Here is a 25,473-nt window from a genome sequence, read left to right on the forward strand (position 1 = left end):
TTCCATCGACGAAGATTGAAAGAAAAGTGATCTTTGAAGATTAAAAAGTGTTAATTTGTCATCAAGAAGATATTCATAGGATTTTCGATTTAAAGCTAGAGAGAAACCTAGAGAATATCTCAGGGGACAAAGTACTGGACATGGAGTCAAGAAAATCTGAATTCAAATCTGTGACCATGGGCAAGTCACTTAGCTTCTGTTTGCCTCAGTTTCCTGAACTGTAAAATGCAGATAATAATAGTACCTGCTTCCCAGAGTTTTTGTGAGGATCAAATGAGATGATATTTTAAAAGTACTTACTACATAACAAATGTGATATAAATGTTATTGTTATTATTATTATTGGATTATTATATGAAGAAACTAAGGCCAAGTGTTAAGTGTCTTACTCAAAGTCATATAGGTGGGGAGCAAGTGGCAGATCTCAGATTCAAACCCATGTCCTCTGACCCCACAACCAGTCCTCTTCTCATTCTTTTTTAGGGCAGTCTATCTTGTGTCTTTAAAATGTCTGCATAATACCACTGAGTGAGATGATTTTGAAAGGCCCAGAGGATTGGTAGCAAATGTATTTTCAAGGCTCCTCAGGCAGTCAGTTATTTTAAGAGGTGTATTAAGACCTCAGGAGAATTTTCACCTCTTTGGCAACCAACTAGTATTAAAATATGACAGCTAAAATCACAGCCCCATATGAAGAGATGGATGCAAGCCAAGTACACTGTTTAGATTGGTACCCTGAGGCTTAGTGTTCGAGATATGAGAGGTCCAGTATGATTAATGTGCGCTCTAAAGTCGGTTAAGTTGGACTACAGTGAGTCCATGTTTTAATTTCTATTCTCTCCCTAACAGTCACCCCCAAGGCAGATGATGAATCAGTGCATTTATTCAGGTTTAAACACTTGTCACTACATCGAAGGTTAATACTGTGGGATAATTCTGCCTTTAATAGCAAATCCCCTTCGACACTGTGCTAAAGTGAGACATGCTGCTGATCTTAGAAAGCTTTTAGCATTAGAGTAAAAGTAAATGTCACAAATGTATATAGAATAGGTTGCAGGGGGGAAAGGCTGGTGGACCTTATGGTTGTTTCTACTCTGCTAAGTGTAGTTTGCTCACTGTGGCTCTTGCTAATGCTCTGTCTGAGCATCACATGAAGAATCCAAAAGCCATTTTGAATGCATCCAGGCAAAATCCATGCCAAAATTGATCATGCCAGATATATGCTGTGGTATGGGCTTATGGTGAATGGCAAAAGGACTCAAGCCAACAAAGCATTTTTGCTACTTCATTTATAGTTGGCAAAATTCCCATTTCTCTCCTAGAGTTAACTATGTAAGAACTTTACATTTGCTATTAGTAATGTGAACATGGTTTAGATCAGTAAAGTGCAAACTCCCTAAAGGCAAAGACTATGTTCCCCAGAATTTGGCACCGTGCCTCACACCAAGTAGGCACTTGATAAGTCTCTGTTGAATTTGAATTTATAGAGTGAAAATGACCCCAAAATAGTATCAAGTTGTGGCAAAAAAAATAATATATTGAAGAGTGTTTGGAGGGAAAGCTGGGAGATGAGCAGCACTATGACAAGTCACAAAGGACCATCAGAGCCAGAGTCAATACTTTAGGAACCTTGGTTCAGGGAGGCAGAAAGGGCTGGACACCAAACATTGAAACAAGACCTTGAAGCTTCGGGCAAGGATTATATTATGCTGGCTTTTTAGATCAGGGGATGTACACAGTAGCGAGCACTCCAAGGCAAGATGTTGTTATTGTTGTGGGCCACAATATCAGGGAGGTGATGACATGACATGCAAGTGAATTGGATTTAAGGTAGATGATGATGGAAAGACATGTGATGAGGAAATATTGGAAGTTGAGACCAAAGCCTCCACTCTTTTGATAAAAAGATACCTCTAATACCCTGCTTTTGTCCGAAGATCCTGTGTGTTACTCAGAATGGTACCCTGATCCATTTACCAACTCTTCAAAAATTGCTGACTTGATTTATTCACCCAACCTTAATCTTATCTTTTTCACCCTGTAAAAGGAAAATATTTTTAGGATCCCCACTTTTGAGCTAGAAGGAATCTCAGAGGTCATCTAGGCCAACCTGCTCATTTTATACATAAGGAAACTGAGTCCTGGACAAGAGAAGTGATTTATAGGGTTATACAGAAGAAGCTGAAATTTGAATTCAGATCAAAATTCAACATCCTTTCCATTATACTATGTTGAATCATATATCCTCTCAAGTTTCTTCTGAGTCAAAAATCCTAGCATTTCATAATTCTACTTTCATTTTTATGGAGTGTCAGTGTAACAAAATGGTCTTGTCAATTTTTTCTTTTGTTAATTAGAAAGAATCACCCTATTTAATTGATCTCATGTGGGGAGTCCCAGGGCTTTCTCTGCCCCAGGAGGGTAAAATACAAAATTTATCAAGGTACCTTAAAATGATTGAACCAGATTAGGGGCTTCTGAAGTCACTCTAAAAATTATTAGATGTTTAAAACTGTGGACCTAAGGTTAATTTCTTCATCAGAGACCTCACCCTCTACACAAAGCTCAGGCCATGAGCACTTATATTAACCCCAAGGCATCATAATACAGGATGAGGTGAGTTGATGGTTATCACAGAAGACATTATCCCTCATGATATCATTTTGTAAGACACCAAATGAGTTGTTTATTTATTATCTTTTAATACTTCCCACCTACTGTATTCCCCACAAATTTTTCATAAGCTCTGATTTCCTGTCCTTGATACTTTTTTCCCTCAAGTTTCATTCATCTTTTCCTTTAGATTATTTTCCTTCCATTAATTAATATCTTTCGGTTTTATTACAAAATTTGTTTTCTTCTGGCCTTCTGTTTTTGTCTATATTCACTCTAAATCCCAATCTTCCTGTCTTCCACATAGGGAATTTTTCACCCTATAGCATTTTTCTTTTTGGCTAGGCAATGGGGTTAAGTGACTTGCCCAGGCAGCCAGTAAGTGTTATGTGTCTGAGGCCAGATTTGAACTCAGGTCTTCCTGAATCCAGGGCTGGTGTTCTATCTACTGTGCCACCTAGCTGCCCTACCCTATAGCACTCTTGTCCTTTAAAGTGTTAATATAATAAGACTCACTTACTTGACCTATTGAGTAATTGCCGATGAAAGATGATTTTCTTAATATTCCTGAGCACTTAGAATTTCTTAGCTCTAATTCATGCTTCAGATCCACATTGCTTTCAAAAGAGTTTTATAACAAAATGTTGCTTTTCTGCATCTTATACCTAATGACTATGTTAAGGGACATTTGCAGAGATTAATCCATTTGGAAAGTGATCAGATTCCACAAAGTGACTGGTGAACCCTGCTTGAGTTCAGAGCTGCTAGGGTTTTAAAGCAATAAAAGCAATTAATAAAAAAAATTTTGACTTGATTGAAAAAAAGTGAATTAAAAATAATTACTAAGGCCTCCCACTTCTTTTGAATTACTTTTGAAATAATATTTCAGTGAGATTTTTAAACACATTAGTTTTGAAAGTACTGTTTCAATTTAATAAAAGTATTTAAAAATAAACTTTGTGTTTAGTTTTCATCTGTCAGTTTGCAGATGAGCTAGAAAACTTTCAAATGTGCCTCTTTTTGCATATTAGCTTTAATATACTATAACATAATTTATATTATATTTATATTAATTTATTAATATAAATTAATATTTATATTAATTTAATATAATAGCATTAACTTTCCCCCATTTCTTTTCATTATTTTTATCTAATATTTTATGAATTCTTTAGGACTCTTTCATATGCCTTTCTTCATGGTTCCAGAAATGCTATAAAATATAGGTGTTGGTTTGATTTGGTTTTGTTTTGTTTTAGAATTAACTCAATCTTTTTAAGAGAGTAAACGTAACTTTAGTGGTGTGAAAATACTTTAGAAACATTAAATATGAAGCTGGTTTTAATTTAAACTAAGCAGTGTACGCAAATGAAACTTGATGGAAACCTCATAAATACAACAAGAGACTAGCTAAAACCTGAGAATGTAATGGTTTAGTAATTACAAATATGAAAGCATTCTTTTTTAATTGCTTAAATCTATTCTCCACTGGCTAGGGCTATTTCTGTATTCTGGTATGACCCAAGGATAAAAAAGCAATTATTGAAATTAAAAATAAAATATAGAAGTTATTTCTATATAAAGATTTTTAGGAAGTGAGAGAAAACATTTTATAATAGGGACTGTTTTAAATGGAACAGCCTGCAAAACAGGCTATCAAGATGCACAGCATCTTTCAGTACTTGGTCCTCTGGACATCTCTATTATGTCTTTCTAAAACTCTAGTGAGTCTTTCAGTAAAGACAGTTAAATTCATTAACCATGTCAATGCTGTAAGTATTTATTAAGCTCTTATTAAGCTTAATTATTAACTAATTAATAATTATTTATTTTGAGATAGGTGCTGAGGATATGAAGGCAAAAACATGGTCCCTGACCTCGAGGAGCTAGTATTCTAGTGGAGACAACATTAAAATAACTGTAAATAAAGATTGTGTGTGTGTGTGTTTACACTGCGTAAATAATAATTTTGGAGACAAGGCACTAGCAGAAGGAGAAAAGAGGGAAAGACTGGGACCTGGATGGCCTCCTGAAGAGACTGAGATTTGAGCTTAGCCTTAAAGGAAGCCAAGGAATCCAAAAGGGGGAGGTGAGAAGGAAAAGCAGTCCAGGCATAGAGGTAACACCAGTGAAAGGCATGGTAGATGGAATGTCCTATAGCAGAACAGCAAAGCTAGTGTCACTGGAACATAGAGGATGTGGAAAGGGTAAAGGGTAAGAAGATTGGAAAGGTCTTCATGCTCTGGTATCATATTTCTTTCTGGACAGAGCTCTGATTGGCTGCTTCCTCCAGTCACCCTCTTAGGTCTTTCCATTCTTTCCAAAAGTCTCAGCTGCCTGATCTTCTGGGCTCCAGCACAATTACAGCCTCACTTAGTATATTTCCTTGTAGATTTTCTGAGCTAGAAAAGATCTTAGAACACAGAAAAGAGAATATCAGCACTGAAGGGACCTTCAAACATAGAATAGAGAATTCTGAGCTGTTAGAACTGACTAGCACAGCTTGGAGGGCTCTCAGAATTATAGAATTTCAGAGACAGATAGGTAGTGCGGTGAATAGAGTGTAGGAGTTAGAATCAGGAAGGCCTGAGTTCAACTCCTGCTTTAAATACTCCCATCTGTGTAACCCTGGGAAAGTCATTTAATCTCTCTGTGCTTCAGTTTTCTCATTTCTAAAATAGGGATAATAATAGTGCCTACTTCACCTAAATGAGGTTTTTAAGAGGATCAAATGAGTTAATACAAAGTTATGGAAAGTGTTTTGGAAACCTTAAAGCACTATGTAAATACTAGCTAGCTGGTAGTATAGTAGCAGCAGTAGTATGGTAGTAGTAGCAGAAGCAGTAGTAGCAGCAAGCAGTGGTGATAATAGTAGTAGCAGTAGTAATATAATAAAAGGAGGAAAAAGAAGAGGAAGGGGAGGAGGAAGAGGAGGAGGAATGGGGCTGAGCTGAGAAGGGCTTTAAATGCCACAGGATTTTATGTTTGATCCTGAAGGTAATAGGAAGCTATTGAAGTTTATTGAGTAGGGGAATGACACTTCAGAAAGATCAATTTGGCAGCTGAGTAGAGAAGAGATTAGAGGAGGGAGAAACAAGACAGGGAGACCAATGAGAAGGCTATTGCAAGGGTCCAGGGGAGAGATGATAAGGACCACACCAGCATAATGGCCTTGTGAAGGCAAAAAGACTAATATGAGTTGTTGTGAATGTAGAAAGGATAACACTTAGCAAGAAATTGGATATGTGGAATGAGGGTGAATAAATACATAAGGATGACAATGAAATTGTAGGCCTTGGTGACTAGGAAAATGATGGTACTCTCAACAGTAATATAACTTTGGGGGCTGAAGGAGAATAAATATTATGAATTGTGTTTTGATCATTCTGAGTTTGCTATTTCTGTAGGCCATCTGGTTCAAAATACCTGAGGCAACTGGTAATAACCGCATGAGGTCTGCATAAAGATGGTAATCTAACCTAGGACAGCTGATAAGATTGCCAAGATATCTAGTATAGAAAGAGAAGAAAAGAAAGCCCAGGACAGAACCTTGGAGGACACTCTCAGTTAGGAGATGTGATATGGATGATGGGCCAGCAAAGAAGACAAAGGAGGAGCACCCAGACAGGTAGAAGAACCAGGAAAGTCATGAAAACCTAGAGAAGAGATATTATCACTCCCCTAGTCTTTTGAGCCTTGCTGAGACCTGGCTGCCTCCTATTGATACTGTATCTCTAGACCCTCCCTTTCCAGTATTGGTTGCATTTTTACTTATCTCCCCCACCTACTTGCTACCCCTGCCAGAATGACTATTAGGATAGACAACATTAATTTATATTGTGATTTAATCTTTATCAGTTGCTTTGTCGATTTGGAAGCCTTTTCTGTTGGTCTCTTTTCTCATCCTTTACCATGCTAGTGGGCTTTCTGTTCTTGGATTCAAGTATTTCATTTTTCAGCAACCAATTATTTGTAAGGCACAATACTAGACTTTGTAAGATACAAAAAATAATTAAGAGAGGACCTTTCCCATTTGGAGCTCACTATGTGTGGGGATAAATAGTTTATAGCATTTGCAAATATACTATAGCTATGAAATACCAATATAAAAATTTTAGTTTTGTTGTCTTCCTTTTCTCAGCCTTTAGTCTGAGCTCTCTCTGCTACCTCTACTTCCTACCCCAACTATCTGCCCCTATAGCTTTCAAATCCTGAGCTAACTCCCTATTGTTCTTTTTAAGGAATCTCCCAGGATTGTAGACTTATCGATTTGGAGCTAGTAAAAACCTACAAGGCCCTTTAAGCCAACTTTCTTATTTTACTGATGAGGAGTCAGGCAGTAAAATGATAGGCAGACCCTTCTGTGAGAGACCACCAGGTCACCAAACCATGGCTGAGGTTTCTAAACCATTGTAGTCTGTGGTGTCCATAGGAATTTTGTGCTTATTTCTGTGAAATGCACATTCTTCAGAATATTTTTGTGGTATGTGGCCATTTTGGATAATTACTTCAGTCTTTTCATGAATTCCAAAATATTTGAAGGCATCAGACTAAGCTAAGTTGTTCAAAGTTTCAGAAAAGATTTAGAAAGTATTTATTCCCTCTGAATACATAAATAATTAATATTTGAATTAAATAAACCATTTGGTTTATAAACAGATGATATAATAGTTATGTTAATAGTTATAATAATATATTATAGTGATAATATTATAGTTAATTTAAAAACTAAATTGATTTATTTTTCTTGGCCTGTTTTCTCATTATTCTGCCATTGCCATATTCTATTCTTCCTTCTTTCTGAGTGCTAATTACATGCTTTTTTTTCTTTTTGGCAAGGCAATTGGGGTTAAGTGACTTGCCCAGGGTCACACAACTAGTAAGTGTCAAGTGTCTGACGTGGCATTTTAACTCAGGTCCTCCTGACTCCGAGGCCGGAGCTCTATCCACTGCGCCACCTAGCTGCCCCATATGCTAATTACATTCTGAGGAATAGAATAGAAGCCCCTTGGCAAGATCTATTTTGGCCAACAGTCCATGATTCTTTGTAGAAATGCAGAGACCTTTAATAACATATTGTGTGTCGATTGCCATAATATAAACATATCTCATTTAATCCTCACAATAACCCTATGAGGTAGTGGTTGCAATTCTCATTGTCCCTATTTGACTTAAAAGGAAACTGAGACTCAGAAAAGATAAGTAGTTTGCCCCAGGTCATATACCAAGTATGTAGCTAACTGGGGGACTTAGACTCTAAGTCCATTTTTATATCTAATCCACCTGATTAAATTCTGAAAAACCTGACAAAAAACATTGCGAACTGTGGCATGATATCGTCTCCTTCCCATTCCCAGCAAGACTACATAGAAACCTAATTTGCCATGCAAATAAGCTCTATAATCAGAAATGCCACTAGAACTTGTGCCACGAGCAAAAGTATTGTTATTACTTTGAGTCTCCTTTAAAAAAAAAACCACCACATTAATGTGACTCCATAATTTATCTTTACCAAAACTGAAACCAAAACACTATGCCTGGAATCTCATAACATTTAAAATTTCCCATGTAAATAGCTTGGAAATACTTAATTCCGTCCTCCAGAAAAACCTTACTCTGTTGCCTGCCTCATCATAGTGTGAAGGTGACCCTGGGTTCTCAAAGGCTCTATCAGTGGAGTACAAGTTATGTCTTGTCCTGCCAACCTGGAAAGAGTTCTGATGTAGACCTGGCCATAAACTGTATGTGGGATGGCTAAGAACCAGCATGGATGATCATGGAGAGGTTTATCAGATCACAAGGTGATTCACTGTTTTGGCCACCAGCCCCCTGTAAAAATGGGCAAAAATACCAAGTGGCTGACAGTCCTGGGTGGCCTCCTTCCGCTTTTGCTGTGATTGTGACAAAGGAGCAGGAAAGGGGGCAATCTTGAACTGGGCAGTTCTTCGAGCAGGATTCACTTAGGTGTTAGCACTCTTAAAAAGCATTCAAAGCCCTTCATAGCCTGTCTCCCCACCTTTCCACGCTTCTCACACCCTATAACCTCTCCTATACACACACACACACACACACACACATATTTTGCAATCCAGTGTCACTGACCTCCTTGCCTCTTCCTTGAATAAGATACTCCATCTCCCAAATCTGGGTATTTTCACTGGCTGTCCCATATGCCTAGAATGCTTTCCCTTCTCATTTCTATCTCCTTCTATCTCCAGCTTCCCTGACTCTTTTCAAGTCCTAGCTAACATCCCACCTTCTACAGGAATCTATTGCTAATCCCTCTGAATTCTAGTGCCTTCTCTTTGTTGATCATTTCCAATTTATCCTGTATATTGCTTATTTGTACATAGTTGTTTGCATGGTATCTCCTTCATTAAATTGTGAGCTCCTTGAGGACAGGGACTTTGTTTTGTCTTTCCTTGCATCCCCAGTGGTTAGCATAGTGCCTGGAATATAGGCAGTGCTTAAGAAATGCTTGTTGACTGACAGACTTTACTTGGTAATCAGTGAGTTTTCAGACTGATGGAGGGATTGATTCACAGCCTTCTCGATATCCTCACAATAAATAACCTTAACATATATAAAGAAATTGTAGTATGGCTCAAAGGTTTTCCCCAGAGAGTCAAATAAAGAAGTTGGAAGAGCTGGTTTCATCTTGTGTCCAAAGCACACCATATCTTTATGGCCAGGCAGATGAGTAAAAGGTTTGCAGAACCATCCTTTCCATGTGGGTTGTTTATTGAGCTTTAAAAAGTCCTTGACTAACTAAGATGAAATGCAACATTTGAAGGCTAGCTTCAAACAAGTCTGCTATTAAAATGAATATGTTACAACTTAGCAAGACTCTAACAAATGTAATCACTGAAATGATTTTGTTCAATGATCAGATGAACGTCAACATCAAGAAACCAATAAAATACAGAGACATATGCTCATCTAAAGTGTTCAACAAAATATTAAAATATACTCTCCTTGGAATAAATAAAAGAAAGCTACCTTAATAATGGCAAGTTTCGCCAGATATCCTTACTCTGAGATGAAATGGTATTACTACTGCTATTCATTCCATTGAATCTTAGAACCCTACAGAGCCCCTTACATCAAATCCGTAGCAATGCAAAAGGGATTGATCTGAGTGTTCATACTGGAAAAACAAACTAGATAACTAGATGAAAATACTTATTCTCTAGATTTATGACATGTAGTCAGGCAATCAGTTCATCATCAGTCTTGTATCTTGGACAGATGCTGCAGTTGAAAAAGGAGTTAGGCACAGAATTCAGCAGAAATAGTACATCAGGCTGGATTGCATTTGGGAAACTGAGGCATGTTTTCAGTGATCCCAGGCTATTTGCTACTAGAAAGGCTCACCTTTTTAACACCATTATTCTCCCAGCAATGTTATTTGGTGAGGAATTGTTGATCACAAAGATACTGGAAGCATAAACATTACAAGTAGTCCAAATGCAATGGAAATACTCATGAAGGATGTAAGTAGATTGCCACATGTAACCAATGTTGACTCATACATGGAAAGCAGAATAAAATATGTAGGAAATTATATGACTAGAAAAAGAAGCATTTAGGTCACACTGAAATACTAAAAGAGGCAGAGAAAGAGGTCCATTTATGCTTTCAACTTAGCTGTATAATCCTAGGCAAGTGTCTTCCTATCTCTGTGCCTCAATTTCCTTAATGTGAAAAGAGGAGAATGGACTCATTGGACCATAAGGACCTTTCTAGCTGTACATCTATGGTCCTTTGATTCATTGAGGGTAATAGATGAAGTCTAAATAAATGGACTCTGATTTTTGCCTTTTGGTTCAAAGGAACAAAGGTTTATTAAGTTTCTGTGGTATGCCTAGGTCTACATAAACTATTTCCTGCCTTAAAGAAATTTATAAATTATATTAGAGAAACAAGATATACATATGAAAGGTAAAGGAGGAAAATATTTGATACAGAGAAGGAGTGTTTCAGGAACAAAGAGGGAGGCAGGGATGGGGTAAGGGATGAATAGATAATGGATGGAGTGATAGATGGAGTGATTTAGGAAATTTTCATGATATAGGTAAGACTCAAGCTGAGCCTTGAAGGATGCATATAAGTATCTGGGACTTCTCTGATAATATATATATATATTATATATATATATTATATTATATATATATATATATATATATTATATATATATATATATATATATATATATATATATAATATATATATATTATATATATATATACACATGTATGTATGTATGTATATACACACATACACATATATACATATACACACACATACATACATACATACATACGTATGTAAAACACCTTATATTTAAGATTTGCAAAGCGTTTTTCTCCCAGTGGCTTTATACGGAAACAGTATAAATATATCACTTTGACTGCTTTACAGACAAGGGACTAGAGATTCAGTGAGTTATAGAGACTAGCCTCATCATTGCATAGCCAGGTTTCATACTCACACACCTTGGATTTCTATCTGAGAGGGACCTTTAAGGTCATCTAGTTAGATATCCTCAACTTACAGTTGAGGAAATTGAGGCCCCAGAAGGTAGAGTGACTTGTCCAAGGTCCCACAGGTAGTGAGTGGCAGAGCCAGAATTTGAATGCAGGGCCCCTGACTCAAATGCTCTTTACAATGTGCCACAGAATCCCTACACAAGATATCCATACTTTAAGCCAGATATGTGTTTTAAGACCTCTTGAACAGGAAGTTAAAGCCCTTGGAAAAGCTAGATTTTTTAAATGATTTGTAGGAGAACAGATCAGCATATGTAATAAAAGCCAGAAATAAGTTTCCTTCATTCCTTTCAGGTGTGTCAGCACAGCTAACCAGTACTCAGCATCGTCGGAACACATCTGTAGGAACACCATTTTGGATGGCTCCCGAGGTCAGATAAGATTTCAAGAAATAAGATTTGATGTTTGAATCCCATCAGTTCTTTCTTTTTCTTCCCTAGTCCTTCTCAATTTGAAAAGGTTTTCAAATTTCCTTAATTTATTATTTATAATAAATTTACAATTAAGTTTAAACATTTAATATATTTATTATCTTTATAACATTTGTGGGGTTTTTTAGAGTTGGAGTTTATGCATGTGTAGATCGTACAGCTGAGAATAAATAAAATGCCTAGCATTTTTTTTCAGCATCTTCTCTGTGCCAGGAACTGTGTTAAGCACTGAAGACAGAAAGGAAATAGTCATTGCTCTCAGTGATCTTATAGTCTATTGGGAGATTTAATACATATACAAGTAAGTGCACACAAAACATGAACAATATGTCCCTAAAGTCTTAGTGCAGTTTGAAGGTGTTAAATCTTCCATATAATAAACATATATTTTTCATATTCTCTACCAAAAAAAAATTAAAACAGAGAAGTTGACTATTTCCTTCATTTTCCTAAAACATATTTCTCATGCCTGGTACATTACTTTTTTTGATGGTATGCTTATGATGTTTTAAACCATTTTAAAATAAAAAATATTATAGAGATTGGTTAAACTTTGTTTATTAAGATAAGGTCTACTATTCATTGGAGTATATGACACTTCCCAGCATTTCAGTATCCTGCCTCAGGGCTGGATTCAACTTTTAATGCATTGTCTATATATCATTACCTTCAGGATGCTGTAGATCAGCTGCTAAAATAGCTGAGGGAAGGCAGTTTTCTGTCAAATCATCTTCTCCCCATGGTCACTATAATGCTCCTAATACTTTTAATCTCTCTACTTCTATATATCAGTAAAGACAATGTATTTTTGAAAATTGTCATCCTGGGACCTTTTTTAAAAACTTATATTTAGTCAGCATTTATTGAGGAGAGAAGGGAATGCTCCAAGAGACTTATTAATAATAGACAATCACAAAATTAAAATTATTTTAGAAGTTAATACTTAAAAGAGGATTTGACTTTGAACTCAACTACCAGTAGTTGTATTAAAGAATTAGTAAGGGGCAGGTAGGTGGCTCAGTGGACAGAGCACCGGCCATGAAGTCAGAAGGACCTGAGTTCAAATCCGACCTTAGACCAAACACTTGCCACTTACTAGCTGTGTGACCCTGGGCAAGTCACTTAACCCCAATTGCCTTAAGAGAAAAAAAAGAATTAGTAAAAAGTAGTATGATATATGTGTGAAATTATCTTAAGATATTGTCTTAAGGCACTAGTAACCTCTTCAAATGTTTTTCAAAGGACTAGCCTATCTAAAATGTGTAATTGTTGTTGTTGTTAGTTAGCATTTATACAGTGCTTTCAAGATTTGCAAAGTGCTTCACATGTACTGCATTTGATTCTCACAACAATCCTGAGAGACAAGTACAATTATGTCCCTATTTTACAAACGAGGAAGCTGTGGTTGAGAGCCTCAGTGATTCTCCAAGGTTGCACCACTAGTCAATGTATAAGACAGGATTCAAACTAAGGTCTTGCTGACTCAAGCCCAGCACTTTCTCTACTGTGCCACCCACTAAATCTTAAGAGAGAAATAGAAAATCACAGACATGTGTCTTCAGGAGAAACCCCCAAAATGGGCATATTTTACAGGAAAACCTTAAGGAAGAACACTTTAAGGGGATTTTACTATAGTCCAAGTCTGTGAGACACAGAATGCTCATATGTGAAAAATAGTTAAAAAGTGGCTAATTTCCCAGCAGCTTATTTCTGCACACTTTGCAAATTTTAGTGCTTTATATCAATGTGAGTTATTGTAATCATTATCATCATCATCAAAGCCTCTGCCACATTCATCTTGTCTGAACTAAATAAATGTATTTCGACACCATTTAGCCCTGTGTGTGGTGCACACATGTATTGCAGCTCCATTATTTCACTGGGGAACACAGTCACTACCTCATGTTCAGAGTTCCTCTGTGAAAACTAGTTTGTTTGCTGAGCCTAGGATTATTGCAAATTGCATACAGCATCTTTGTGTTTTTATTCATTTCCAAATTACTCAAAAAAGCTAATAATTAAAATGGGTATCCAATAATATACAACTAATAGGCATCCATCTTACTAAAAAGTCATTGTCTATGACTAATAAGCATAATCTAGCCTAAAGTGATTTCACATCTAGCAGAATAATGCCTCTTATGCAATTTCAGATGAACAGCACAGTGAAAACTTTGAACCAGCATAATATGTGCTCTTAATTATGTGTAGCATATTCATTCATATGTAACAAGTTCCATTTTGTCAATCAGGGAATAATTAACAGTAGAATTAGTTCACATTTATGCAGAAAGTTTAGAGAATTTCAGTCAGTTGAATGTCTGGTTCATCAATAGTTGCCACATACATATATGTATACATGCATATAAGTGTATGTATGTGTGTGTATGTGTACGTACATGTGTGCATGTATGACAATTAGGTGGTGCAATAGACAGAGCAATGATCCTACAGTCAAGAGGACCTGAGTTCAAATCCAGCCTCAGACACTAACTAGCTGTGTTGAAACAACAACAATACATATATATATATGATAAATTTGTCATAAATAACAACTAGCATTCATATAGTGCTTTACATTTATTATCACATTTATTCCTCACAAAAATGCTATGAGGTAGGGGTTATTATCCCCATTTAATAGATAAGGAAACTGAGGCTCAGAGAGGTTAAGAGACTTGCCCAGAGTCACACGAATAGTATGTGGCTGAGACAAGCAAGGTTTGCTTACTCCAAGTCCAGCCCTCTATCATGTACCTAAATACCTAAGGAATAACACTAATAGTAATAGCTAGCATTTTTATGGAGTTTTAAGATTTGTTGTTGTTTCAAACATGTCTGACTCTTTGTGACCCCATCTGGGATTTTCTCGGCAAAGACACTGGAGTGGTTTGCCATTTTTTTTCTTCAGTTCATTTTACAGATGAGGAAACTGAGGCAAATGGGGTTAAGTGACTTGCTCAAGGCCACACAGCTAGTTAGTGTCTGAGGCTGGATTTTAACTCAGGTCCTCCTGACTTTAGGATCATTGCTCTGTCCACTGCACCACCTAGTTGCCATATATACATACATGGATGTACATACACACACACACATATACATACAGGTACACATATATGCATGTATACATGTATGTATCTGTATATATGTATATGGCAACTATTGATTAACCAGACATTCAATACAAATATTATCTCATTTGATCGTCACAACAAACCTGGGAGGTAGGTACATACTATTATTATCTCCATTTTACAGATGAGGAAACTGAGATCAATAAAGGCTAGGCAACTTGGCCTAGGTCACACAGCTAATTAATGTCTGAGGCTGTTTGAACTCAAGTCCTCCTGATTTGAACTCTCATCTTTCTGACTCCAGATCCAAGGCTCTTTCCATTATCCTGCCCAACTGTCCAACTAATACAACATTTACTTAACAATTAACCTAAAATTTAATCTTCACGATAATTTAGGATGCTTTTTGAGGTTCTTGCAATTAACTCAGCATCATCATTATGAATGTTAGTTGAAATGGATAGTAAAATGTGTTGACTCTTTGAGGGTTCTGGTTGTTTGTTTTCTAGGTAAATTGGAGTCTATTCTCATTCCATGAAAGGTTCTATGTGACTCAATCATTTTTGAATGCTCAGCTAGCCATTAAGACAGTATTCATTTCAATTCAGCAAACATTCTTAAGCACGTACTACATGCAAAGTACAACATTGCCTTATACCATTTATTAGCTCTCATTTTACCATCATTACAGGTAGTAAAATGTGCTTTGTCCAGCATGCACTACGATTTTCCTTGATTTATGGCACAACATACTAACCAACTTTTCTGGGGAATGGCATTGATCAGACTCCTCACCCCACCAGTGAATATTATTGATTATAATGACAGGTTTTTAAAAATTCTGGATGGAATAGGCTAGTGGCCTTGATGCACTCTCTGAATCCTCTTGAAAGTCTAGGGAGGAATGATAGCATGTAATATATTAATCATACATATTATAGGCATTTTGAACATATCCATACATGTGTGTAGAGGAGGATATTCGTATACACTCTAGATAGTAAGTTCCTTGAAAGCAAGAACTATGTCTGATCCATCTTTTTATTCCCTCACATCTCCAAACAATGATTTTCAATGTTTAATAAATGTTTGCTTTTCAAGGAGATGCCTTCTTTGAACTAGGTTTTGACTTAACATCCCCAGAATTCACAAATGTCAATATGTCTATCAATCAGTTTGATTGATAAATCCTAGGGCTTTGACTTCATGGAATTTGTTGGTGAAAGATTTTGGTAATGATTTGTTTTTCTGCCTTAGTGTCCCAAGGAACCCTCCCTTGGTAATGAGTATTTTGGTGTCATCAACTATCTCTAATATTTTAGATTTAAAAGTTATCGGCTCCAAAGGTAAAAATGGACAGCATAAGAAAATGGGGTTCTAGAAATTTTAATGCTTCTTCATTATAAATATCATATCATAGATCTCTACATAAATGATCTGACTGTGATATAGACAGCATTCCCAGAGTGCACATTTCCATCTTTTCTGCTGGCTGCCATTTACAAAATTTAAAAGCAAAAAGTAAAACCTTTAAGTTGCTGGAAATTGTGCATTCTGATGACGATCAGGGATTATGAAACTTGGTTACCTGCCCAATCTCTCTGACCATTCCTCCCCACTTAATAATACATTATGAAGCATTACCCAATGACAGTTTGATGATGGCTGTCTTATTGGTTATCTGACCTTCAGCAAACTTCTTAACTTTGAGGGAGAGAGTGTTCTATAAAGAAATAGATGAATCTCCAAGATCTTGCTAAAATTTTATATTTTATGATTCTGCTATTGTTACACCTCTTCTATCTTTCTCTTTCTCTCAATTACTTGGGCCACTATCCTGAATCTAGTTTAGGCTCTCATTACTTCATGCTTGTCTAATGACTAGTAAATATAATTAATCCTATAAGAGTTCAAAGTTGGGAAAAATCACTAGAATGATTCCTTTCAATTCAGCAATTAAATGTTTATTGAAGGGGCTAACATGTGAAAGGCACCAGGTAGGCACTAGGGATACAAAGACAATATGAAACAGACTCTGCCTTCAGGAAGCTTATATTCTATCAGGGAAGTCTGGGGGAAATACATCACGTACACAGATAAATAATACATAGGAAAAATAGGCAAGCTTTTATGGAAGAAATGGGACTTGAGCTGGGAAGAATACAAATCTCTAAAAACCAAAGAGGAAAGAATAACGGTAAGAGCTCAGCCCATCTGGAGTGGAGGATATGTGTGATTTAATTAATTTGGTTTATATAGTCTGGTCAGAATAAATTATTTTGCATATGGAGCATAAAGTAATCTGACATTTAGGACCTCTGATTTGTTTTACCTTCCCACATGTCATCTATCCATTGTAATTGTGTTGAAGTGCCAGGTGGAAACTACTTTTGTGTTCAATCCTCCCATGGAATTCTTAAGCAAAATCTTGAGACTTTGGCTCTTTCTATTTGCTCTTCTCTACTAGGTCATTGCATGTGAACAGCAGCTGGATAGCACCTATGATGCCAGATGTGATGCATGGTCGTTGGGTATTACTGCAATTGAGCTGGGAGATGGAGACCCGCCTTTTGCTGATCTGCACCCTATGAGAGCACTGTTCAAAATACCAAGGTAAGGCGATAAGACCTTTTAGAACATCCATTCGCCAAAATCTTTCCTTGTACTTCTTTCTACCTATTGAACACTTTATACACTACAGTTGAATGTAATTGAGAATGGGAATACTAAACTATATTTCAACATATTGAGGCAAAATGCTTTGAAACATCATTTTGATTCAGAGTAGCTGCATTTTTCTGCTTGAAGTACAATGAATTTTATGGAATGGAATGAATCTTAGAAACTAGTGAATTTTTTTCTGTCTTCAGCAGCACTGTATTCTTGGAAATCGATCATCTATGTCACTTTTGTTATCCCTCTCCTTGTTGGAGGAAGAATATCTTCACTTAACTTGTTGCATGGGTAAAAAGCCTAATTCATGGTAGAATGGATTACAGCAACTTCATCCCTATAAAGTCAAGTTGATGTGCCTGACTTCTGCATAAAAAAATTACTTGAATGTTTTTAATATATTTTCCACAGGATCAAGCTAGTAAGTGACCTGGACAGTCAAATTTGGACTTGGTTTTGTCACCATATGTCTGTACTTTGTTATCTCTTATCCCTTTAATTTAATTCAGTTCAACATTTATTAAGCACCATGCTAAATAGTCGAAATATATAAAACACAGGCACCCTCACAAAAATTAAATTCTGCTGAGGGAAAACAATATAAACGCATATCAGCATGTGCAAAATATCTTCAAGTAAATAGAATACACTCATATCTGGGGATCCAGGAAAGACTGTATTTAGGTGGCAGTACCTGAACTGTGCTTTGAAGGAAATTAGGAATCTTACAAAGTAGAAGTGAGGAGAAAGACCATTCTAAGCATGAGAGTTGGTCTACTCAAAGAACCAGAAGCAGAGCATGGAACATCATGTATAGGAAGAGAAAGCAGAACAGTATAGATGGCTTATCATGCATGGAGGTAGAAATGAAAAATCAGTCTGTATAGATAAGTTGGAGCCAGATTGCAAAGGCTTTAAAGTGTTAAACAGATGAAATCTTATTTTACTTAGAGATAGTAAGGAACCACTAAAGTCTTTTAATCCTGGTGCTGCCCATTAGAGTACTTTAGATCCCAAAATCATAGAATCTTCAAGTTTTATGTTATGTTAGAGATTACTTGGGCCAGTAAATATCAGAGCTCTTACATAAAGATTCCAAAGAATATTGAAAATTTTGCTTGTTATTAAAAAAAATCCTCCCATTTTTGCAGTTTATTAAACTTAGATATCAAAAACAAAACTTGAACCTACCCAGGCCAAGATGTTTTTACCAGCGAATGCTTTTGACATAGTTTAGGCTCAGAAGCTGATCATTCATCTTGCCTTTCTTCCTCATTCCCTTGTTTGTGGCAAAGATAAAACCTATTTCTCCTAACTTGCAGTGACATTCCTTACTCATTGGACCACACTACATGGAGTAAGCCATTTTAATTATAGTTTAAATCACCCTTGCAAGCAATGCCCAGAGAGGGTTATAATTCTAGAAATCACATCATTTTAGTCATCACTCAGCATTTTCTAATACCAGTATATCTTTGAAATGGGACTCTGAGGGTACTAATTCTAGAAATTATTTTTAAAAGAAAAATCTTGAAAATCCATGAGACTGGAAGTGCCCTGAAACAAAGCAGAACTTTGGCTCTTCCAAACTCTAGGACAAAAGGATAAATTTCTAGGGATGGAATATTTTTGAGGTCAAAAAACATAGAATCTTATGGATAAGAATTTCTTCATTTAATGTGCAATTCAGCAATCTCCAAATAATCTCAAGGTTTCTGAAAGGAGCTTTGGGGTAAGATCTATGGTAGATGAGGAGCTGCATTTTTCTTTAATTAGCCTGTACAAACTGTACATTAATTTTATTATAAGCTATTTAGAGAGTAATGTGGAACTAAAGACAGTATTTCCATTTTGCTAATGAAAACAAAGTGCTGTTGAAATTAACATAAAGCAGTATTTCAGGAAACTCAGCTATCATGGTTGCTCAATGTTACTTGATTACAGAATTGGAATGGTCTTGTTTTCTTGTGGGGTCCCTTTGTATTCCTGAGCATTTCAAGAAGGAAAAAAGACCTGCTTTCTTTCAAATGAAAGGAATTGATTCAAAGCACTTTTAAGTGGCATTCAGAGCCTCACATGTGGTTAATAGTATTGTTCATTAACTTACTTTTTAAGTTATTCCTGGTATTAATTCTGCCAAACTGATTATAAACTGCAGAAATGTGTGCTACTCTGTCCCCATTTTACACACCATACTTTGTGTCTGCTTTTGGCCCACTCTCCAGAATTCTAACTAGCATGGGAACAATCAGAGCTTTACTTCAGGGTGCCAAAATTTAAGAAGTTTTGGCAACTTTTACCCTCCTTTAATAAGTAGAAACAATTGAGCTTAAAACCTAGGTAACAAGAATAATCATTTAAAACAATAAGCTACTACTATTTGGTATGTTTCCTCCTCACCATCCCTAGATGAGCTCTTCCTAAGCCTATTCTTTGCCCCAACTGTGGACTCACCAGCATGTTTTATGGAATTCAGATATATCTGTCTCTGCTACAAGGGATGATATGCCAGAAGTCTTTCTCCCTGTGAGGCCTTGTTTCTTAAAGTCCAAGGTCTTCTTCCCCCAACTCTCTCTCAACATAATTTGCTTTTAAAAATTTGATTTGAGGATACCTTTCCTGATGATGACTCTGAGCACATATTGTGGTGTAGACCTTGGATGTGAGAATTTCTTGTTAGGGTTCTTCATTCTGCCATTCTCCCATTGCTGATATTTCCTCATCATCTGGGGATAGAAGTTTCAGTGATGAAAGTCTCTCCACTGATACAATAATCGACCCTTATTTAACAGTCTTAGAGAGTTACCTGGGGTACTATGATTTTTGTTAGGTGTGCTGTAATGTGCCCAAGCTCACATATTTCACATGTTATCAGAGGCAGGTCTCAAGCACTGATTTCCTGACTCCATGGCCAGGCTTCTGTCTATTCTTCTGTGCTGTCTCTCATCATTCCCTAATACTATCAGGTAATTACAAGAAGATTCACTTATGAAAATATGGTTAACAGCTAGAAAAATGGGTCAAATACTCCAGGCTTGCAGGGAAACATGGAATGTGTCATTATATATGAATAGTGATTAATAGTTAATTATCTTCTTTTGTATTTGTGGACATGCTTGAAAAATGGTGGCAGTACTGGGTTAGAGCTGCCTATTAGAATGAGTGATTCCAGTGATTCCTCAGAAGTCCACTACTCTGTTTATCTTGTTCTTTCTCCTGTTTCATGTATGTTATCCAATGTATATAATTGAGTTTTTATTTTCTTTTTTATAGGAGCCCACCTCCAACTCTAAGACAACCAGAACTGTGGACAGCAGAATTCAATGACTTCATTAACAAGTGAGTAACAATAGAGTGCTTTTTAAAAATCAAAGGATGTTTTTTTATATGAAAATGTTGTCATTTCACTGCTGCTGTAATAAGGAAGGTAGGGCAGTTGGTATGGGGGTAGAAAGGGAGAAACTGTTGCCAGTAGCCCTAACAAGGGCACTATCCTGATTTGAGACTATAGACAGTACATCAAAGTAGGAGGAACCAGGACCACTGGGCTAATGTCAATCTGGTCCATTGTACTGTGATAGTTGAGCTAAGTAACACTAATAATATATAGATGGAAGAGAACAAAAGAGGCAAGTGAGATTGCTTACCGGCAAATAATTCTTTGGAGTCTGGTTTGGTAGGTGAACTTGTATTCAAGTTGCCCAGTGTTGCATGTGTCCCTAACAAAGTTTTGTTTACTGGACTGTGCTATAATTTGCCCGAGGTCTTACACACAGAATACATCAAAGGTCTGGGAAGTGATAATGGTCAGAGTCAGCCACCACAACTCTTTCTGAGCTCTTCCCTGGTCCCTCAGGCATGTGACAGAAGTGGTAGGACCCTAAATGTCAGTGGTCATCAGAACTTGACATACACTAGAAATTTGTCATATGTCTTACTGAAATACCAAAAGTATTCTCACATTTTCTTTTTCCTCTTTCCCACTTACAAAGTATTTGTTAGATTACTTTTGTGATATAGTTTATGCTATTTGCAAAACATTTTAAATTTCATTCATTCGATCTCACAGCAGATTCACTATTACTCAAAAGTAATAAACGTAGCATCAGGTACATTACATTTATTGACAGACTGCTTGAGGTCCTCCAGTTACTATACAATTCTTCTTCTGTGGGGCCACCTACTTTCTCACCATATATCCCACTAGACTATTCACATCTTCTCTCCTCCTTCTCCTTCTTCTTCTTCTATTCTTCTTCTTCTTCTCTCTTCTTCTCTTCTTCTTCTTCTTCTTCTTCTTCTTCTTCTTCTTCTCCTTCTTCTTCTTCTTCTTCTTCTTCTTCTTCTTCTTCTTCTTCTTCTTCTTTTCTTCTTCTTCTTTCTTCTTCTTCTTCTTCTTCTTCTCCTTCTTCCAGAAAAAACTTCTAACACTTAGTATAGTAGATAAACCACTTTCTCCAGAGTCAAAGGACCTGAGTTCAAATCTCACAACTACTACTACCTGTATGACCTTGAGCAACTCACTCAAACCCCCTTGAGCCTTACTTTCTTTATCTATAAAAATAGAGGGGATAGATAAGATGGCCTCAGAGATCCCTTCTAACTCCTGATCTATGATCCTTTAGTCCTAATGAATATGAAGGATGGAGATTTCTGTATTTCAAAATGAACATTAAAATGTACACTGGGATCAAATATATCATTCTTTAGTCTCTTCAAGGTAATGGTGAGTCTTGGCAAAAGAGGGATATGGAAGATTAAATGAGACTCTAGTAAAACATCATGGAAAAGAAATTGTAAAGTTTATTTTAATTTTAAATAACTATCAAAAGTTAATTGTCTTTATGGTTGCTTTATTTTATCTTTAGCTTCAGACTTGTGAAAGAGAATTTTCACTGGAGACACAGAAGAGGAATAGGGAATTGGTATTTCATTGGAAAGATGGCATTCCTACAACATAATGACTCAGATTCCTTCATTTCCACAAGTGTCCATTTTATCATGCTACTCCTTGATGTTTCTGAGCTAGCTTATTAGGTTCAGCATTTGGGAAAAATGCATTTCCACAGCAAGTCAAAGCAATTACAAAAAAAATTAAAGAGCCTGCATGATAGTTTTAAGACTATGTGTAATTTCTCTGATAATTACACATTCTTTTCTGTCAGCACAGGTGCTTGACTAAAGATTATGAGAAGCGGCCAACCGTGTCTGATCTTTTGAAGCACGATTTCATTACTCAAATTGAGGGCAAAGATGTGATGTTACAGAAACAACTTACAGAATTCATCGAAGCTCACCAGCAACTGGGAGTGACTGAAAGGGCCAGGTAAACAAAGAGGTTCTTGACATAGATCAAATTTCTGGAATTATTTCTGGATATTTTCAGAATTTTATGACATAAAAGTAGTTAGGGTTTTTTTTAAAGGATTTGTTTTTTAATCATTAAGCTCTCTATGTTTCCTTGGTTGGTGTTTCGTGAATTAGAAATCAAATGAATTTTGCAAACTTCTTGGAAGTGTTTTGCCTTAACTCTGCATTTTCTAAACAACTTCATCAGAATAATACTCTGAATATGAAATCTAATAAATGTTTCATATTGATGGACATTTTATTGCATTTTCTGTTCCATTTCAAGATAAAAAAAATAGAATTGGGATGGGGAGGAAGAGTTGAAAGTTGGAATGTAAAGCCTTAAAGTAGCAATCCTCAAACTATTTGGTCTCAGGATCCATTTATACCCTTAAAAATTATTGAGAACCACCCCCTCCCAAGACCTTTTGTTTATGTGGGTTACATCCATTGATATTTACCATATTAGAAATTAAAATAGCATCATTATGAAAACACTTTTGACCTCATGGACCCCCTGAAAGAGTCTCAAGGCCTCTTAATGATTTCTTTAAGTGCCTACTATCTACCACTTTGAGAACCAATGCCTTAAAGACTCTGATAGTATTATCTGTTGGTGTCATCTTGTTGCCTGGCTTCAATGCATACCTGCTTCCTATTTGTTTCCAGTAATTTGTTAGATGTAAATTCAGTCCCTTTGGGATTTAAAGTTATTGTTTTGGTATGGTGAAGTTGTGGATGGAGTGCTGGCCTTGAAGCCAAGAGGACATAGATTCAAATCCTGACTCTGCCACAGCATACTTGCCTTGGCCAAATCACTTAACAGTTAGTGCTATAGGCAATTCTCTAAGAGTATTGCTTGCTGGGAAGGTGCTGACCTGCATTGGTACCTGGGAGTTCTTTACACCAATAAAATTCCAGGTCCTCTCCCTATCCCTAAAATTCTATTAATATATCTCAAAGACCATTCAATTATTCCATGTGCATAATTAAGGAAGGATTAGAACGGAATGGGAGAAATCGAACAATGTGGGGAGGATTGGCAGGAGATATTGTAATCCTGGATAGATACCATACTTAAGGCAGGACATATATATTCAGTTTAACTCCAGAAAGGAAGTGTAGAAAGGACATTTAGGTAAAAAGTCCTAGTTCTACCCCCTAATAATGCTGTTACATTGGACCAGACCCTTCATCTTATGGATGCTCAGTTTCCTTATCTATAAAATGGGACTCCCAATACTCTGCTACCTTGCTACCTCAGTCTCCACCCATTTCCTGCCAACCCATCAAAGTTGTTTTGAGCATCCAATAAGAGATATGAAAGAGTTTTTGTAACCTGGAAAATGTTCAGTTTCCAGAAACATGAAGTATTGTTGCTGTTATAATTAATTAATAATAGGACTAATCCAGTGAAGATTCATTGAGTGCCCTTTGCTGTGTGTTGTGGGGATTAAAAGTCCAACTATGTTCAATAAATATTTATTGAGTTCTTACCATATGTAAAGCTCTGGGCTCAGCTTATCCCTTCCTGGTCCTGAGCCAGCAGTCAAGGGAAAGCTTCCCTCAAGTAGATTCCACTGCCCTTTATTATTCCACTACTACTCCTGAGAACTGAGATCTCTCAAGCAAAAGCAAAAGGGTCTCCTGTGTCACTGACAGTATCTTAGAAAAATTCTGAGGGTTTTAAAAAGCTAATCTAGAAACACTGGGCTGCCTTATTGTTTTACCAATTGCAATACCAGAAGTTGATTGAAATTGATTCAAAGTCCAGCTGTGCTGAATTGGCTCTAGTGACCTAAAAGCGACACTTCTTTTGAAAAACTCAGCTTCAGGACTGAATTGGATGCATGTGCATTCAGCAGGATAAAGCCCAACTCCAGTCAGCTTCAAAGGAGACTATAAAATTATAAATCTATCATTGTGGACCCTACATTGGGAAGGCAAATGGGGATGTCATTAGAGAAAAAAGTCCTTTCTATACAGTAAAAACTAAAATATGTCATTCTAATTCTGTGGCATACTCAAATATTTTTTCTGCTAAAGTCTTCCTCTGATACCTTATGATAGCATGGAGAGGGCTGTCAAAGGCTATAGATATAAGTGGTAACAAGTCCTAGGCACTTAAGTATGCAAGTACTAGGATTGACACTTATCTCTAGTGAATTTCATCTTACTGGATTCAACCCATTGCTCTAGAGAGTGGTATAACATTGTCACATCACTTATGTATATGAAACTAGGTTCTTGAGAATAATTTTTCCTCGAGTAATTTTTGTATTTAAAAATCTTATTTATACTGTTAATTAAGGGTTTTCTAAATTGATCTCCATCTAAATGACCACAAATTCAAAATCCACCATGGCTTTTTTTTTTCACTATATCACAGTTGCATTTTTAGGTTTGCCTTTTAAATTTTGTGAAAAGAAATATTCTATTAATACCTTGATGTCCTAAACATAATGGCTCTGATTTATTATATGGTATATTTACATATACCATATAATATATATCTACATTGTCATATGTAGATATATCATATGTATGTTCTTATATATACATATGTGTACATGTGTATATATTATATATAATATATGTATTATATATATATATATTATTTTATTCATTTCAAAAATTCTACCTGTGGACCATAGTTGGGCCAGTTTCATTATTTAGGCATATATGCTAAGAAAACTAATGGAGTTCAATGAAATTCTTTCAAACATATCTCAAAAGATGAAGAAATAAAAGACAAAGTTATTTTGCATCTCTTTCCATTTTGTC

At 36.2% G+C, this 25,473-nt stretch overlaps 1 protein-coding gene across 1 annotated transcript in view; it reads left to right on the forward strand.

The window, feature by feature from the left end:
• MYO3A (myosin IIIA) overlaps window positions 1-25,473 on the forward strand; it is a 259,169-nt gene that overhangs the window by 55,672 nt on the left and 178,024 nt on the right. Inside the window, exons 5-8 of the mRNA XM_078151955.1 lie at window positions 11,457-11,533; window positions 17,135-17,280; window positions 20,614-20,679; window positions 22,511-22,666. Coding sequence (XP_078008081.1) covers window positions 11,457-11,533; window positions 17,135-17,280; window positions 20,614-20,679; window positions 22,511-22,666 — 445 coding nt within the window. The remainder of the gene's footprint in view (window positions 1-11,456; window positions 11,534-17,134; window positions 17,281-20,613; window positions 20,680-22,510; window positions 22,667-25,473) is intronic.

Source organism: Phascolarctos cinereus, unplaced genomic scaffold (assembly GCF_003287225.1).
Source record: "Phascolarctos cinereus isolate Bilbo 61053 unplaced genomic scaffold, phaCin_HiC Scaffold_1;HRSCAF=81, whole genome shotgun sequence".
Lineage (NCBI taxonomy): Eukaryota > Metazoa > Chordata > Mammalia > Diprotodontia > Phascolarctidae > Phascolarctos > Phascolarctos cinereus.